This window comes from Lagopus muta, chromosome 3 (assembly GCF_023343835.1).
Source record: "Lagopus muta isolate bLagMut1 chromosome 3, bLagMut1 primary, whole genome shotgun sequence".
Lineage (NCBI taxonomy): Eukaryota > Metazoa > Chordata > Aves > Galliformes > Phasianidae > Lagopus > Lagopus muta.
The window spans coordinates 13,476,243-13,494,575 of record NC_064435.1 but is presented as its reverse complement, the minus strand read 5'-3'; the positions used below and the strand labels follow the sequence as shown (position 1 = coordinate 13,494,575).

General features: G+C 41.7%; 2 protein-coding genes across 7 annotated transcripts in view; both read left to right on the top strand.

Annotated features, from left to right (window-relative positions):
* The window catches only part of LOC125691434 (ATPase family AAA domain-containing protein 2-like), a 63,990-nt gene extending 62,051 nt beyond the window's left edge, over positions 1-1,939 (top strand). For all 5 annotated transcript variants that reach the window (XM_048940827.1, XM_048940825.1, XM_048940826.1 and 2 more), the window contains one exon: positions 644-1,939. In XM_048940827.1, coding sequence (XP_048796784.1) covers positions 644-682 — 39 coding nt within the window. In that variant the 3' untranslated portion in view covers positions 683-1,939. The remainder of the gene's footprint in view (positions 1-643) is intronic.
* A 1,533-nt stretch (positions 1,940-3,472) lies between these two features.
* The window catches only part of LOC125691435 (ATPase family AAA domain-containing protein 2-like), a 30,456-nt gene continuing 15,595 nt past the window's right edge, over positions 3,473-18,333 (top strand). The window contains exons 1-3 of one of the 2 annotated variants that reach the window (XM_048940828.1): positions 3,473-3,843; positions 4,005-4,113; positions 4,317-4,432. In XM_048940828.1, the coding sequence (XP_048796785.1) occupies positions 4,096-4,113; positions 4,317-4,432 (134 nt within the window). In that variant the 5' untranslated portion in view covers positions 3,473-3,843; positions 4,005-4,095. Of the gene's footprint in view, positions 3,844-4,004; positions 4,114-4,316; positions 4,433-4,486; positions 5,940-6,578; positions 6,668-18,333 lie in introns of those variants that run through there. The other variant, XM_048940829.1, reaches the window with a different exon arrangement.

Sequence of the window (18,333 nt, the reverse complement as noted above, 5' to 3'; positions counted from 1 at the left end):
TTTACTTGTTGATTTATTTCAGCCTGGAGAAGAGAAAGCTGTAGGATGACCTCATTGCAGCCTTTCTGTACCTAAAGGGAGCCTACAAACAGGGGTGGAGAGGGGTCAACTCTTGGAAAGGGTAGATAATAGCAGGTCAAGGGGAAATGGTTTGAAGTTGAGGGGGGGAAAGATTGAGGTTGGATGTCAGAGGTGAGTCCTTTACCAAAAGAGTGGTGAGGTGCTGGAACAGGCTGCCCAGAGAGGCTGTGGATGCTCCGTCCCTGGAGGTGTTCAAGGCCAGATTGGATGGGGCCCTGGGCAGCCTGGTCTAGTATTAAATGGGGAGGTTGGTGGCCCTGCCTGTGCAAGGGGGTTGGAGATTCATGATCCTTGAGGTCCCTTCTAACCCTGGCCATTCTGTGATTCTATGGTATAGATCCATAGAGTCTCTACGTGGTAATCTCCAGGTTGGATGCATGAGGATGTATCTGAAGCTAAAGGGGATAACAAGGCATTGTGAGAGAGGCAGCACACTGTTTATTAGCTGTGACTAACAATTGGGTGTCATTATGAATTCTTTATTCATTTTGTGGAAAAGTAGAAAATGTTGATCAGTTTTATTTCTGCTTACTGATATTTTTGTTGTCTTTTTTCTTATTAGGTTTTGAAGAAAGAATTTAAAGCCTTAGCACGAATGTGATCTGTGACATCCTTGATTGCTGTTCTGCAAAGTTGTTTTCATTGGATGTTCTTCTGTTATTGTTGCGTGTAATTCAGTACTTTATGTAGATAGAACAAATATATCTTAATGTATATTTTTAATGTTCAGAAACTCTTTCTAAGTGTGTTTATTTTGTATTCTTTCCCTGTATGTGTTGATATTTTGTGATGAATAGCAAACTCAGACAGAAGGAGTACGGTCTTCTGAGATCAGTGCGTTCAGCCGTCCTCTGCAATGCACAGCACCTTAACCTCGTGTTGTGTGGTTTGTGAAGTACTGCAGTCAGTGCCTTGGTCACAGTGTAGATGTGAATGTCTTCCAGATGCTTCCAGTGCCTCTTCTTAAAAGAAAAGGATGGAGAAATGGATAAGCCTATATCATCCTTTCTCAGACACATATTTTTTTCTGCAGAAATCCCTGGTGATGTATATTGTACAGCACGGTATGTGAGGGTTTTAAAACGAGTCTGATTCTGACATGTGAAATCTAATGCCTTTAGAAAACTCTCAGTGCAGTTCAGAGACTTCTTTGGTTTTGTTTTTTTCAATTGCCTGATAGCATCTCAGGTGGCTTTCCTGGAATTAACAACAGAAAGACAGTCTGGGAGAAAACGTTTCCACAAAGATTTTTTGCTATGGCATATTTTCAACAATTAAAATCCCAGCTTGAGAGGCAAAGCCAGGCTTGGTATTGAAACTTCCTCACATGATGCTTGGTCTTGCTTCTAACAGTGACAATCTTTATACTGGAAAATAGTATTTTTAATATTTATTAATTTAATGTAAATTATTAGTTGAATTAAATTTGTAAATAATTTTCTTAGTGACGAAGAGAGAATCTATTTGTCTATTTCTTAAAAATCAACTGTATTTCACCAAAAATATATGTAAGAAATATCAGAGCAAGACTCTGTTTTAGAGGTCAATTCCTCTTCAAACCAGTGGAGAAAATTAATGTGACAACTTTTTAAATTAACGTAAGATGGGGGAAGGTTTTGTTTTCAAAAAACAATTGTATCGTGATGAAATATGTAGCAGTATCTGTTGCTGGTATGTCACCAAATACCTAACTGTGCAATCCCCGAGTGTGCTTTCTTACGTGTGTTGTTTCTTTCTAGTGTGTGCCAACATTTCTAAACTATGTGGGGTTTTTTTTCCTCTGGATTGTTTGGATGAGTATTAATGAGAAATGAATGTCCATTTGTTTCTTTCGATTCACTAAAAATCTTAAAAACAGTATGAGTCTGAAGACTTTAAAAGAAGTGCTTTCTGGGAGTAGCTTACCTTGTTTATGGTATATTGCTTATGCGGCAGTAGCGAAGGCAGGAGGAAGAAAAGCGTACATTCAGAATTCACACATTAATGTATATTACTTGTTCTGTAACTTGGTGAGTATCACAGATTTGTTTGGGGTGTGCATGGGGTTTGCTGAGCTCATTCTCTGAGGGACTTTGTTGGAAATGTCTTTGTAATGGAGATGGAGTGGAGAAATCCCCAGTCTTGTCTGTAAGAGTTTCTGAGCTGCATACAACGCACTCTTGTGCTTCCCAGGTTCTGCTCATCCCTTATCACCATACAATCGTATGCAGTCAGCTCTCTGCATGGCAGCTTGAAGATTTCATCCTTACAAGGAGTGACTGGAAAGGAAGAACCAGGAGCATTCCTCTCACACAAACTTGATCTTCAGGCTATGCGCAAACATCTCCTGTTGTTCATCTCAATAACAAAGCACACTTCTACAGTTTTAGAAACTTAGAAGCCTCGCTGTGCCATGAGTTGTTCCCTGTTACTGTAAGCGGTTCCCACGAGCCACTTTCTGCTTTTTCTCCTTTGGGAATCAATCACATGTAGGGTCTGAGCCAAAGCTGCAAATAGTGATGGAGGAAAGGGAAAGGCTGCTCCGAAAGTCATGCCTCCTATTTTATAACGTTGGCCAACACGGTCAGAGGTGGTACAGCAGCTGAACCTGCCCACCACTGCCGTGTTACATTTTGTCGTGTGGCAGATGGCAGCAGAGGGGCAATCCGATAGAATGGTGTCTGATACGGAAGTCTGTATGAAGTAAAGGTGTGGAATTGAATTCCCGCATGTGGAAGAAATGGCACTGACATTCATGGATGCTTGCTGAATGCTTACGGACACCAAAATGGGATGTGAGCACAGGGAGGTGGTGGCTGGTGAAAAGCTGAGAAACAGCAGGTGAGCTCCAGTAGTGCACATCTCTGTGAGCGCAGCGTGCAGCCGTTCACTGCTGGCAAAAATACATAGCTGATGGTGTGGCTGTTGAAAAATAGCATTTCTTAGCTGAGAATTTGCTCTGTCCTCCGGTGTTACTGTGCTCTTTGTGTTTGTTGTCGTTTCCAAGGAAAACAGCGGGCGGCATGACTTTCGGAGCAGCCTACATACTATGTAAGCACGGTGCGTCGCAAAGTATCTCGGTGGCAGCTAACAGCGACGTGTCCGAGACGGCTGGAGAAAGATGCCCAAGTTCCACCTCTAGCCAGAGCACGGGGCTGTGCGGGTCGTCTCTTCCCCCGCCCGCGGCACGGCGGCTCGGGACCGCGCCGCGCCGCCGTCGCTCAGGGCCGGGCACGTGCGGAAAGCCGCGGGTGGAAGAAGCTGACGGTCGGGCGCTAACTTAGCGGGCACCGCCGCGGGCCCGGACCGGCCTCCGCCGGGTGTCCGCCGCCGACGGGCGGGGCGGCGGCGGGGCGGCGAGCGGCTCCGCCCCCGCTCCCTGCGAGGGAGGCAGAGGCACGGCCGCCGCTGCCCGTCCTCCCCGCGCGGCCGCCCCGGGGCAGCGAGGCGCCGGGAGGATGCGAGTGCGCGCCGCGGGCGGCGGCGAGGCGAGGGCCCGGGCGGCGTTGGGAGTTCCCGGCTCGGCCGCCGCCCCCCCGCCCCAAAAGAAGTGCAGTAGTTTGTGAGACGCAAGATGGAGGCGCGGCCGTGAGCGGAGGAGGCGGGCGGGCGGGCGGCGCGGGCTTGCACTGAAGAAGGAGCAGATCCACCCGAGAGTGCTGAGGGAACTGGCGGAGGTGACAGCCGAGCCGCTTTCCATCATCTGTCAGCGCTCCTTGTTGACTGGTGAGGTCCCAGAAGACTGGAGGCTTGCCAATGTGACTCCCATGTACAAGAAAGGTGGTAAGGAGGATCCGGGGAACTACAGGCCTGTCAGCCTGACCTCGGTGCCAGGGAAGGTTATGTTAATTAATAAAATCTTCTGTGTTCACTTGTCATAAAAGCAAATATTCTAGCTACGTCTGAAATAAGGCAGCTTTTTCTTTGTCCTTAATTGAAATCAGGTGTCTTCCAGTAAACCTTGAGCAGAATGAGCTGAAGGGAGATCACAAGGATGGAGTGAAAATTGGGAAAAGCCTGGCTGATGTTGATCCCATGCAAATCGATAGTTCGGTGAGTGGTTTAATTTGCTGCGTCAGTGTTTGTGAAGGCTGTCAGTAATGGGCCACCTGCAGCTATGCTTGATGGGTTTCTGTCAGGCAACTTCAGCAACAGCCCAGAACATTTCCTTGTTGCTGATGCATAACTTCTGGTGACACCTTCATCCAAATTGCTAACTTTGTTAACAACGTGTGTTCTGTTGAATTGATCTTCAGGTGCGATTTGATGCCGTGGGTGGTCTTTCTGACCACATTGCAGCTTTAAAAGAAATGGTCATTTTTCCGCTGCTTTATCCGGAGGTGTTTGAGAGATTCAAAATTCAGCCTCCAAGGTAACTGATAGAAACTATTCATTGTAAGTTCACTGTTTTCAGGAGAATATTCAACCGAGTTATCAATGTTTCCTTGCTTCTGGCAACAGTGAGGGGTTGTTTCAGTAGTAGTAAAAAATAATTGCTTTAAAATGGATGGAGTCCAGAGCGTGCATCCATATAGCTTCCAAACATAAGCAGTGCCTTGTCGTGCATAAAAATTTCTTGTCTGCAGGTTGGAAATTCTGTGAAAGGAGAATGTATTTCCAAAGTGTCTTAGTGTTATAAAGTTGGGTTGGGGTGTTTTTTGTTTTGAGTTTTATGTACAAGTTGGCTTGATCAGTTTGTAAGGAGGAGGAGATGGTCTAATGGAAGTCATTTGTGATTTGGTTCTTGGAAGTCTGCTTCTCTTTCTCACCTGTTATGAAGTCCTCAGGTATCATCACTTGTAATGCTTGTTACAACAAGAATGTTGTGGTGTTTGTTGTGCTTGGGATAAAGTAAGAAGCTGTCCATTTCTTACGTAGCTAATCTTGTCAATTATGAAATTGGGTTATTAGATTTATTGATTATCCTTATATTCTTAGTAATCAAAACTCAGTCCTGGTATATGGAAACATAAGTTCAGATTATTTCCTGTCAGAAACTTTGGAAGTATTATTTAGAAGAAGAATAATGGAAAAAAAACCTTCCAGAGCCTTACTTCTTTATTCACTGAAATTCTTATTCAAACAGCAGCATGTTTAGTGCTTTCTTAGCTGATGGTTATGTTTATCTGAAAATGCAGAATACCCTTTTCTGTTTATTTTCTTAAATTTTCTATTCAGCATTAGACTTCCTCATTTTTCTCCAGCAGAAGATGGTCTATGAGGCCAAATCCTGTGACTTAAAGTTTTTTAAGAGAGAATTAAGTGCTTTACTAACAAGTCTTGATATCAAATCCATGCTTGTGTGAAAGCGAGAGCGTGGAGCGTATTGCTAAAGAGCAACCTGGTGATTCATCTGTTAACTCCTTCTGGGCAGAAGTTGCTTGTTTGAGCCCAGTTTGCTCTAATACCCTGTTTGTCTGCTAGCAGTTTTGGAAAGGTCCTTTTGGGGCAGTACATGCTCTTCTGCAGGTGTACATCTGAGGTATCTGCATTATTCATTTATTTTGTTGCCTTGGGAAATTTTGTCGGAGCACAAAACTTCAGGTCCTGCCAGGACCTTAACCCAACTTTAACTATTTGTGCTGTCTTGTACATGAAATGTTTTGGTTAGGTAAGAGGAGTTGTTTGTTCTAGGGATGATGGTTGTAATAGCTTCTCTTCACAATGTTTTTTTTTTTCCTATCTGAATCGTTTTTTATTGCAGAGGATGTCTGTTCTATGGTCCACCAGGAACTGGAAAGACCCTGGTTGCACGAGCCCTTGCGAATGAGTGCAGCCAGGGGAACAGGAGAGTGGCATTTTTTGTGAGGAAAGGTGCAGACTGCCTCAGCAAATGGGTTGGAGAGTCTGAAAGGCAACTTCGTTTATTATTTGATCAGGTAAGATTGAAATATGCAGTATATTCCATTCCCAGTTGAAACTGTGATTTTCTGTGATTAACATTATTAAGAGCATCCATCCTCTTTTGGGTACTTCGTTAGGGTTGTTGGTGGCTTTTTTCCCCACTGAAATAGGAATGTCAGCGTTTGCTTTTTCAGTGCCTCCATAATTTGGATCAGAGACTTGAAATGGGAAAAGATCAAAATGAGAAAAGCTTTCAAAGCAAAAAAATTTCCTCCCACCAGAACAGCCGCAGAGAAGGCTGCAAGAGGCAAGAGATGATGGCTTTAGATCAGAGGGAAACAGATGCTGTCTGAAAGCAGGGTTCTTTAAATTCATAGAGGAGGCTTGCTTCCACAACCTGTAATTGAATTAAGTTCTGCTTGTTCTTTATGGCTGCCAAATAGCTGTAACAACTACTGGAATGATTTGTTTCCTGTCACCTGGTCATGGTAGGTTGATGTAGACTGATGCTTTCTGTTACTTATGTCAGATACTCCAAGTCAACAAGTAGAGATCCCTGATGTTACTCTAAAAAAAATCTAGTTGCAGTGACATGCCAACCATAATGTCTTTCATGTGTTTTCTCTTGAAACAGTGCTGTTTTACACTTACAGTATTACTGATTTTCACTCTAGGCATATCGCATGAGGCCTTCAATTATTTTCCTCGATGAGATTGATGGTCTTGCTCCTGTCCGGTCCAGTAAGCAAGACCAGATTCATAGGTATTATGTTTTCTATGTCTACGTAGAATCTGCTGGGAGTGGGAGGGGCGATGCTGACCACTTTGTATTCCTCATTAATTTATCCTGAAAACCTGTAGCTCGGTGCTCCTGAACTTGAGATTATTTGAGACAACAGTTGAAAACAGTTCACTTGCTCAATACTAGCACAAGGTCTGTGTTACCTTACCTATTTTTGTCTGTCTTAAAATGAGTCACTGATGAGCATCATCAACAGAATTGTGTCCTTTTTTGAGTACTCACTGGAGAAAGTAATAGAATGGAAGAATTGCTCAGGTGGGAGAAGACCTTTGAGATCATAAAGTCCAAACACAACCTAATTATACTACCCTAACTAACAACCCATTGCAATATCAAGTCCCTGAGCACCACATTCAAATGGTTTTTAAACACGTTCAGGGATGCAGACTCAGCACCTCCCTAGGGAGCCTATTCCAGCGCTTTACAACCCTTTCAGTAAAGATATCCAACCTAAACCTCCCCTGGTGCAACCTGAGCCCATTTCCCCTCATCCTGTCACCTGCCACCAGTGAGAAGAGACCAACCCCACTCTCTGCAATCACCTTTCGGATATTTGAGAAGAGCCATAAGGTCTCCACTCCACCTCCTCTTCCCCAGGCTAAATGGCCCCAGTTTCTTTAACTAGCTTCTCATAGGCCACGTTCTCCAAGCCCTTCACAAGCCTACTTGGCTTTCTTTAGACCTGTTTCAGCAAGCTCAGTGTCCTTTCTGTATTGAGGTGCCCAAAGCTGAACGCAACACTAAGTCATGTGGATTGTATCAAAACTTACTGAACCGGGGAATAAAAATTGTATTTTTTCCATCAGCTCCATCGTATCAACGCTTCTGGCACTCATGGATGGGTTAGACAGCAGAGGGGAGGTGGTTGTCATCGGTGCGACCAACCGACTGGATTCCATCGATCCTGCCTTACGAAGACCTGGACGCTTTGACCGCGAATTCTTCTTTGGCCTCCCCAATAAAGAGGTCAGAAAGTAAATACAACCTTAATGCTAATGTGACAAAGTCGGATTTCATAGCAAAAAGTTGTGCAGATTGGATGAAAGGCTGATATCTGGAGACACTTCCATACTGTGCGGAGCAAATCTGCTGCTGAATATATATGATGACAACTTCAACAAGTAGTTCACTCTACATTATTTTTGGTTTCACTGTGACTAGTCAAGAAAAACAGGATGTTGCTTGTCACTGGCATGTTTTAAGAAGGAATGAAAATGTAAATTGGCTTTAAACTATTGTTCTCACATCTTGAAGGTGAAGGAAGTGGTGTACATCCTCAATAATTACTTTTTGCTTGCATAAAAACTTGTATCATGACTGGTGATGGAATGTATTTGGAGCTTTCCCAAAGTTGTTTTGTTTGCTTAATTACTTAATCTGCTTGGGCATTTTCACCTTGAAATTCTGCTCTTGGTCTCAGTAATTCACTTATGAGTGGATGGAGGCGTACTTCATTAGATTGTTCTAATTGGGAGTTACCTGTAATAGCTGACATTCTTACTGCTTCATATTGACAGAGGCTTGGGTGAAGATGTGAAGTGCGCTGCAGAGGGGAAGGGCTTGGGAAGCTTCTAGTTCAGTGGCAGTGATTAACCAAGGTTACAACTGGTGTCCAGTTTGAGTCATAGTTATTTTCTTTACAGAAATTGCAGCAGCTTGAAGAGTGGTACTAGAATTACTTTACTTGAATGAACTGACAGAAAAGCAAGTGCAGTGAACTGATGGGACTGTCACCATGAAATTTTCCAAATTTAAGAGAAATTTCTTGGAGGGGGAAAATAAAAAATGCTTTTCATGATAGTTTTTCTTTTCTACGCTTTTTTGCTGAAGATCATTAGGTCACGTATTTTGGAAACTTTCATGTAAGCTAGAATTGCCCTTTCTTTAACTGCAGGTTCTCAGAAAGAAAGATAAACTTAGAATTATTAGATTTCCTGCTTGAAAATGAACATGTTAAATTAACTATAGAATGGTTTGGGTTGGGAGTGATCTAAAGATCATCTACTTGCAATCCCCTTGCTATAGGCAGGGACACCTCCCTCTAAACCAGGCTGCTCAAAACCCCATCCAGCCTGGCATTAAACATCTCCAGGGAGGGAGCATCCACAACCTCACTGGGCAACCTGTTCCAGTGTCTCACCACCCTCACAGTGAAGAATTTCTTCCTACTATCTAGTCTAAATCTATGCTCTACCAGATTAAACCCATTTCCCCTTGTCATGTCACTCCTTCTCCCTATAAAAAGTCCCTCCCCAGCTTTCCTGTAGACCTTCTTCAGGTGCTAAAAGATCTCCCTGGAGACTTCTCTATGCTGAAAAGCCTCAGTTCTCCCAGCCTGTCCTCATAGAGGAGATGCTTTAGCCCTCTGATTGTCTTTGTGGCCCTCTGGACTTGCTCCAGCAGCTCAATGTCCTTCTTGTGTTGGTGCCGCAGAACTGGACACAGTACTCCAGGTGGGGTCTCACAAAAGCAGAGCAGAGGGGCAGAGTCACCCCTCTCAACCTGCTGGTTGCACTTCTTTCAATGCATGCCAGTATACAAATGGCCTTCTGGGCTGCAAGTGTGCATTGCGAGCTCACGTTGAGTCCTTCATCAACAAACACTCCCAAATCCTTCTCTGCTCTCAAGCCGTTCTCCACCCAGCCTGTATTTGTACTTGGGACTGCCCCAACCCAGGTGCAGGGCCCTGTGCTTGGCCTTGTTGAACTTCATGAGGTTGGCATGGGCCCACCTTTTAAGCCTGTCCAGGTCCCTGTGGATGGCATCCTTTCCCTCTATCGTGTCAACTGCACCAAACGTTTAGCAGATAAGCAAACTGTTTGTAGTATTATGAAGCTTTTGAGGGAGTGTTGTTTCTTTTGTTGTTGCTGTTTTTAGAAAAACATAGGACAAAATGAAATGCAACAATTTTTTGTTTCCAGGCTAGAAAAGAAATTTTCAAGATCCATACCCGTGACTGGACTCCTAAGCTGCTGGACACCTTTATAGATGAGCTTGCTACAGAATGTGTTGGTAAGACTGAAAACAAAACGTGTTAGTGGCTGTGACTGAGTTCCAAGGAGTCTTATCTTGTACCCAGCGGTACCCAAGCTGCTGTGCTGTGCTCTTCAGAATCCATTCTCAGATGAATAAATATGATTCCAATGAACGTATTCTTATTTCCTTCTTTTCACAGAGATTTTCCTCTGGCAAAATGGAATGTTTCCATGGATACTGTTTAAGACCAATAAGAAAAAACATCACTGTGCATTCAGATTCCAGCTTTGAGACAAGTATGGAAATATTGAGTGAAAATGTGAATAGGAGACCCTTTGGAAGGTACTGTATTTATATACACTTAATCTGTGTTCAGCGTATAGTGAAAGCAAGAGGGCAAGCACACCTAGTGAGTCTTGTAATGATAAGTCTACAGGTAAGAATCTGTAGAGCTCTCTGGGTATGTTAATACCACTATCAGTACTTTGAGGCAGAAGGAAAGTCTTCTGCTTGTCCAAAAACCATGCATCCTTTCCCAGCTTTTTGGAGGTCTCTCTTCCGCTTTGGTTCATGAGATATAGTTCATATTTTGAGATTTCAAGATGAGCACGTGTAGTGGAAATGCTAAGTCACAGCCTGAACCAGTGATTGAGCTCCTGATGGGAAGGCAGGGCCAACCCAGGGGGACTCAGCTGTGTGCAGTGTAGCTGAGTGACCAGAAGGGGTGGAACCAGGATCCAGCCCTTCCCAGACCTCATTGAAGGGTTGGCACTCACTGGAGATCCCTTTGTACCTGAGGCTTTCCAGAGGTAGGCAGCTTTATTTCCTTCATGTTTGTGTCCACAGTTGCTGCGTTGGGGCTTGTTCTCATTTGCTGTAGCCAAAGAATTTGCCATCCTGATATTATTGCTGTACTTTCTATCCATTATAGCATTACAGCACGTTAGGAAGTGTATGTTTGTATAGAACTGTGAGCATGTGTTACGTGACAGATTTGGGGTCTGAATCCTGCATGTAGGTTAAAGGCTTTTCTTTGTGTACTGATTATAAAGGTGGTGAAGTTCCCAATTCTTAATGGGGCTGATACAGTAACTTTTTTCTCCCTACTTTATTCTCTCTTAATGTAGGCAATTGACAAAGACAAAATCTGACCTGAAAAAAGAAGAACATAAGGAAGGTAAGCAGTTGTAATTCACTAGGATTCTTATTTGAATTGTTCACTTTGTCTATTTCACTTGGCCCCAGAACTTTTGAAACTCATCAGCCAAAACTAATATGTTTCAAAGACAATGAATTTCCTATGGGCTTTATGTAAATAGGAAGATATTCTTCCTGGGCTTTCAAGGAATTAATAGAATGCAGCACGAATTCCAGCTAGTTCTTAAGCATTGAGGAATCTGATCCTTACCTCGGGTTTCTCTTCTGCATGGGGTTTCTGTAGTCTGCAGGACACAAAATAATGGACAATTGTTCTGGCAAATAGGTGGGACTACTACAGTGTTACAGTATATCTAATTTAAAGAGCAGTTTGGTCAGGAGATGCACAAATCCACTGATGGTTGGAAGGTTTCACTGACGTTCATGGGTTTGACTTAGAACCAAACTGCAGAGCTGAAGGAAGCAGCACTTGGTGCAGAGAGATCACTTTCTGACACCTGGCAAAATCCGCTAGATCTGTGCAGTGTCCTACCAGCTATTGGCTAAAGCAGAGCAAGTGCCTGAAATGGAGCATTTCACATGCTGTTGTTCATGTGCTGATTGTAAAAGCATGTTATTTAGCAGGTCCACACTTGTCAGTGCTAACTATGAAACTAAGATCAAGGCGTAGCTGTCATCATACTAAGACTGTGGTGTAGCTGTTACCTTCCCAGTGTCCTCTGGTCAATATTTCAATGGCAGTGCAAGTAACAAACTTGTGAAAAAGGATGTACTATGTTAAATGCTAGGCAGGCTTTCAAAGAAAGCAGGAGCTGGAGTTTTCCAGCATTTGGATGTATATCTTGAAGTAGTTCTTATTTATATTATTACATAACAGTTCTTAAGCTCTTGTGTCATGATGTAGAAAGCAAAAATGATCCATGCTTACACAGGGTCATGAAGCACTTGCATCCTAAGAAAAGGCTTGCCTTTTCTTTAAACAATTGCCTTTTTTTAACAATTTTTTTTAATGCTGTGAGATACTTAGATACATTTTAGATGGATGGAGCAAAACACTTTGGAGAAGTATTTGTAGTTTTCTCTACTGGACGTTTCAGTAATAAAGTTTTTGTACAGGTCATCCTTTTAAGTAGACTTTGTGTTCCAAACAAGCACTAAGCAGAGTGCTGTGCTCATGACAAAAACTTCTAAATCTGTATTTAAAGAAAAAAATCCACTTCAGGTTTTCTGTTTGCTTGCTTTTACATTTTAGAAGAACAATGATGAAAGAAGGGGAATCGCATCTTTACTGTCTCAAAATATTTCACATATTTACTGTATTTCAGTCACAAGGACACTGAAAATGAGAGCTGATGCAAAAGCTGTCAAACAAATCCATGAAGAAAATGGGGATTTGGAGGTCCAACGAAGCCGTTACGCTGCTACAAATCAGTCTATTCTCTTTGATGCACTTATAACAAAGTAAGTGTTCTTTCCTTGCTGACCTGCTAAATGAGCCTTATTAGCAGGCTTTATGCCATGACACAGTACTGCCTATGGACTTTGTCTTTCTCTTGACAACAGAGAGAGGTATGGGATGAGGAATCTTCATGCTCTTAGTGCCTTTTGCATGTGGGTTCTGTGCCTTTCTGTGTTGTCTTCTGACCAAAAATGGTAGCTTTACATTGCAATTTTCCTTAGATTTAACATGCTGTTTTCCATAGTTTTCTTAGTATCAGATGTCTTCATTTCTAGCAAACTTTTATACTTAACTCTCAGGTAAGATGCTAAGAGAAGTTTGATAGAGCCAAAGTGAAATAATGTAGCAACTCTGCATTTTTAGCCGTGGCTTTTCTCTGGTTCTGGAGCTCAAGTTGGTACTGTTATCTAAAAGATTCGCACAATGTGACAGCAGCAGGGATTATTTTTCCTGCACATATAATTATGGCAAAACAAGAAACAGAGATTATAGTTACAGGAGGAATAAGCAGCTTGTGTCAGTTAAGCCAAGATGACTGGTAGTTTTTAACAGTACTCAAGCTGCTCTGCGTGGTTGTAATGCTATCAGAATTTCTCTATAATGGTCCTGCTATGATCTTCAGAATTCTTACTTTCCTCCTGCATTCATATACATGTTTTAAATTGTGCTCAGCAAGAGGGAAGATCTGCAAACAGTGCATGTTGGCACATCCTCAAATACTTGTGCTTCAATCTGTGTAAAATAAATAAATAAAAAGAAACATTTGATACTATTTTTTTTCTTAATATTTAAGAACTCAGCTTGGTGTCCGTGACTTCTGCCTTGTGCATGCCATATTAAAATGTTGTACTGAAGCTGTGTTCCATTTTAGTTTTTTTGGGTACTTGCCTATCTGCATTCTTACACGTCAACTTTTCGTCTTAGTACTGCAGAAGCAGTGTTGCAAAAGATGGATGACATGGAGAAGATGCGTTGACGCCATAAAAAGGGCTTGGAAGACTTTGGGGTGTTCAGCAATGCTGAAGTAAATACTCACTTATTTTATCATTTTTGCATAAGTTGAATATTTTGCATAGGCAGTAATTTAGTAGTAATTTTAATTTAGCTGAAATCAGTTTCTTCCAAAGAATTCATTACTGGTTAAGGACGATACATTTTCTGCAATGCAATATTGTGCATTTTAGCTCTCTAATCAGAACTTTTGGTATGGTACTACAGACATCCTTTAAGAGTGGAAGAAATACCTTCTGCAGAAGATGTACTTTAACAGCTTAGTGTTACCTCACGTCTTATAACACAGTTTCTGAACTGGCTTACGGTTTTGGAATGGAGTTAAAAATCCATTTGAAACAAGATCCAGTCAAACAAATACTTGTTTCAGGGCTTGAGTTTTTACTCCATGTCTTATTAAAAGTTCTGGTTGAGAACTGAATTCACAAAGATTACCTGATGCTTTCCATCCCATTTGTGTAACTTAGCTGTTTTTGCTTCGTTCCTTAATCTTCTTTCTCATCGTGTTCAAGAACACTTATAGTTGGCAAATTTAACAAAAGGCAATGGATGGTTTCTGTGTTTCTTGTCAGGATCTTGATGCCCTTTAAATTCAACACTGTCAAAGTTGTATGCCGCATTTACTCTTAGTTTTTCTCTATTAGATTACAAATGTCTGCTGTGCGTTTGAACTATAGGCACATAGACTATTAAGATGTTTAAAATCTGCCTTTGGATTTTTGTTTAGCTCTGAATTCCTTTGTATTTCCCTCAAGTTACAGAGTGGTAGAGGTTAGAAAGGACCCCCGGAGGTCAGAGTTCCAATCCCCCTCCTCAAGGCGCAGGTTGCCTAGGAGCGCAGAACGTCAACGCAGGTGTCCGCAGTACCTGGTGTAACATCTCTCACCTGCCTCTGAGCTATTTTGGTGTTGGTTGTGGTGGTTTTGGTTTTATTTCTTAGTATTGCTAGAAGTTGTTTCTTTTTCCTTGATTCTGCCACGCTGTTGGGTTATTGGCTAATACACGCAGTTGTGTATCCAGGTAAGTGTTTAACCTCCTCAAGTGCGCCCTGGCATAGTACAGAAATTTTTGTTACAAACTGTAGATGTCATAATCATGATCCTGTTCACTCTTCCTGTGTGTTAATGTATTTTTGTGTGTATATTGTCCTCTGATAATGTTACTGTGTAGGCAGCAGACATGCGTTCTTCTGCACTTTTGTGACTGATGTTTCTTGTTGCTTTTCATTAGGAAAACCTTGAAATGTATTCCTGTGAAAAGAAGGAAATTGGAGGAGGTGATGTAGCTGACAGTCAACAAGAGCTTGAAGGTTAGTTCTGTTTTCAATTTTTCTTTACTATGTCCTAGCCAAAAGCCTCCTTTTCATGGTTTTGAGCAGCATGGAAAGAAATTTTGGGAAGTAAACTAGGCTGCCAGAGGCGTATGAGAATCTCCTCGCAAGTGCGAAGATCAGCTGGGCAGAACTTGGTGTTATCTGTTTTTGTACTTTAGCAGGTAGTCTATGGAAGCTGCTTTGGGGCCTGTAATAAGGAGCTTACTCAGTGTGAAAAGAGATGAGTGAGGTTAAGTCACAAAAGACCACGTTAACTTGGAAGTGCTGGGAAAAGTTGAAGTTTTTAAGAGGAAAATGGTGACGAAGGCAGTAAGTTAGATGATCCTTGTGGGAACTTTCTAAATGAAAAAGAGTGGAGACAGAACCCGAGAAAAGCTTTGCCACTAACTACCAGAAGCTCAGAGAAGATCAGGGATGTGCAGTGGCAGGGAGGAAACCAAGGGAAGGATTTGAGATGAATGATGACTGGGCCTGGGCACAGCTGGAACTTGGGAGCTAGATTGTTTATTCTTACCACTGTAGATTATTAAAACTTTTTGTCAGGAAACACTTGATGGTAATAACAAGTAACAACTTTCTGAAGTAGCTGTTTTCATGGGAGCAGCATTTTAGCTAAGCAAGGTGACAGACTTTTGTTATTAAACAGTATGATGACAAGTCACCTAACAGTTTCTGAGAGGACTGAACAATGTCTATATTGTATGCTTGTTTTGGATTAGGAATTTCTGAAATATGTGTTGCATGAATTTGTCTTAAGATTTTCCAGGTCTGCTGTATCATGTAGGTGATGGTAACAGTAAAAGCTACAGGCACCTGTGTAGCGCATGCTGGTTTTAGGACTGTTTGCAACTATACCTAACAACTTAATGTCACATTGTGGTGCAGTAGCGTCATCAGAAGAAATTGAGGGTAAAGAAGATGGTGGTGCTGAAGATAATCAAAAGCGTTATGAGCTCCGACAGAGGAAAACTGTTGTGCCCTACCAAGCTCCTTTGGAAAGTAGGTTATGTGCATGGTTTCTTTGAAGAGTTTATTTCTTGCACAGAAGTGAAATAGATATCTAGTTACCCGTCATTGCGTTTAATACTGTGCCTTCATTCTGCAAGTAAATTCTGGTCTTGTCAGATGCACGTGTCCTGTGCACATTATATTTCTATGCTAAGGCTCACTTGCTGATCTTTTTTCATTTGCTCTGCTATATTGCATTTGCAGCACTATTGCTGACTGCTACAGTGAGGCTCCAGAATTTCTTCTGCTTTGTACTCCTGGTGCTTCTTTTGATATGTAATGTAGAGTTTATATGACCAGTTTTCCTTCAATGTACTATTCTTTCTATCTGAGAACTTTCTGATTTTTAAGTTAGGGGAATAAAGAAGAGAATTAAAAATCAAGGGTGACCCATCTGTCCTTGAAATAATAGTAATCGTCCTTAGAGTTGGATGGGACCTTTAAAGGTCATCTTGTCCAGCTCCCCTGCAATGAACAGGGAGATGCACAGCTAGATCAAGTTGCCTAAGTCCTAATCCAGCCTCGCCTTGAGAGGCTCCAGGGATGTGGCACCAACCACTGGTGTGCTCTGGGCAACCTTATTTCGTTGCCTCACCGTCCTCACTGTAATGAAACAGGCTTGATAGTCTTGCTTCTATGGCTTTCAAGTCTCCTTAAAGGCAGGTATGTGTTCGCATTTCTACTGTGCACTGATGAAAAACAAGACCAAAACACTTGAAATTTCCTCTGGAATTAGAAATGGATGAAACGTGACACTTTCTGAATCTTTTCCTATTTTACTCTCTCAGATATGTTACCTCTTTTTTTTTTTTAAACTTTGTCTTCAACAGGACCGAGACAACACAAGATACTCCTTCCCAGCCCACGGAAACGGCCTAACAGGTTGGTGCACAGCCAGTGATAATTGACATTTCTTTGTAGTGTTTTCAGTCCTGTTACTTCATCAGCTTTAAAGGGCTTTCAGTTTGTTGGTGGTTACAGGGTAACCTTATGATTCTCGCCGTGGTAATCTAAGCCTATAAAGGAAAGCAATCTTTGGATAGGAGGAGGTGGGTATTTCCTGGATTTTTAAAAATACAGTATTTGTGGGTCACTGATTTGATGGTTATGGAGGCCATGCCTGAGGCTGTGTCATTGAAATTCTTTTGTTCTGAAACTGAAGCCAGAATCTCCCTCTGAAATCTTTCGTCTTGAAATTTTTTTGTTGAGGATCATCAAGGTGAAATTATGAAGTTGAAGGATAAGTTCATTAGACTTAGAAGGGAAGGCTTTATGAAAGAGTTTGTGGAATTTTTAACCACTCAACTACTGGTTTCTTATTGAAATCACTTAATGTTTCTGTACGAAGCTTACCTTCAAGAAGAAAAATTCCTCGTGAAGTGATAAATTGCCATAGTAATGATGAAGGCTTCTTAGGTTCTGTAAGCAGTTAAAGCACAGAGGATGCTGTTGATAGGCACATTAGGAATGTTTTGTTCAGCATTCCTGAAAATAGATGGTCAGGGAAGGGTTTTTTGAAGCCTAACTTACATCAGTGAAAAGGGGTCATGTTTCACAGAGAGGATAATCAGAGCTACATGTGTAAGTGTGCCAGGTTGATTGGACAAAATGAGCAGTTTGTTCATGAACTTTCTTTGTAAAATAAAAACATTTTAGAGGAAAAAAATTAATTTTGCTGTTCTGAGGAAGATAATGTAACATGCTTTTGAAATCAGATTGTTAAAAAGCACACTGCACTGGAAAGTTAATGGATCTTGGAGAGTGAGTTTTGAGATAGAGTAGACAGCAAGTAGTGTCAAATATTGAGAGAATTCTATTTGTTTTCTAACCTTTTGTTTAAATGCTTGCAGACTGAGACGTGCAGCCCACAGTGATGATTCCTCATTGTCTTCCCCTTCCTTGTCATCCTCATCTGATGAGGAGGAGAGCGTTGACAGGATCAAAAGAAGGTGACTGTATTTAGAGAACATGGGAGGGATGAATCTATTTGAGCAAACAGCACCTCCCTAACTGTGGAGAGTTATCCTCCTAGTCTTGGATAGTTACTAAGTGGCGATTGTATTTAATCACACCTGTTGATTGTAACCAAACATTTTAAACCAGAGTTTTTAGAAATTAATTACTTATAAGCAGTTTGATTGTGAAGAGAGAATGGGGGGAGGAACACTTACTTATTTTTTTTCTAAGTAAAATCCTACTTCTGCAATTCTCAGTAGCTTGTCCAGAGAGAAAGCCACCATATCTAACAATTAGAGAAACCTAGGAAGTGACAAAGGTTTCATTTCTTACACAACTATCTTAATAAATGCACACACACACAAAGAAGTCTTCAGCCAGATGTCTTTCAGACTGGTATGCTTTCTGATATGCAAACTACTTGGGAATGACCACTGGTGGGAGGCCTTTCATAATGCTAATTTACACTGAAATGTGTCCCTTTGGAGTGTAATTTTTTTTTTAAATGTAGAATCAAAAACTCTTTGAAAGCAGTTAGTGTATTTTTGGGGTTTTTTCGTCACAAAAGTGAAGATGTGTTCATTGTTCCTATATGTGGAGTTGCTGGTTCTGAAGTTGTAGTCAGGTTTGTGCCATCTTGGCTGGCACAGATGCTCACACATGCTTAAAAAAACAAAACCAAACAAAAAAACCCATTGTCTCAGATGAATGTCTGGAGTGACCATT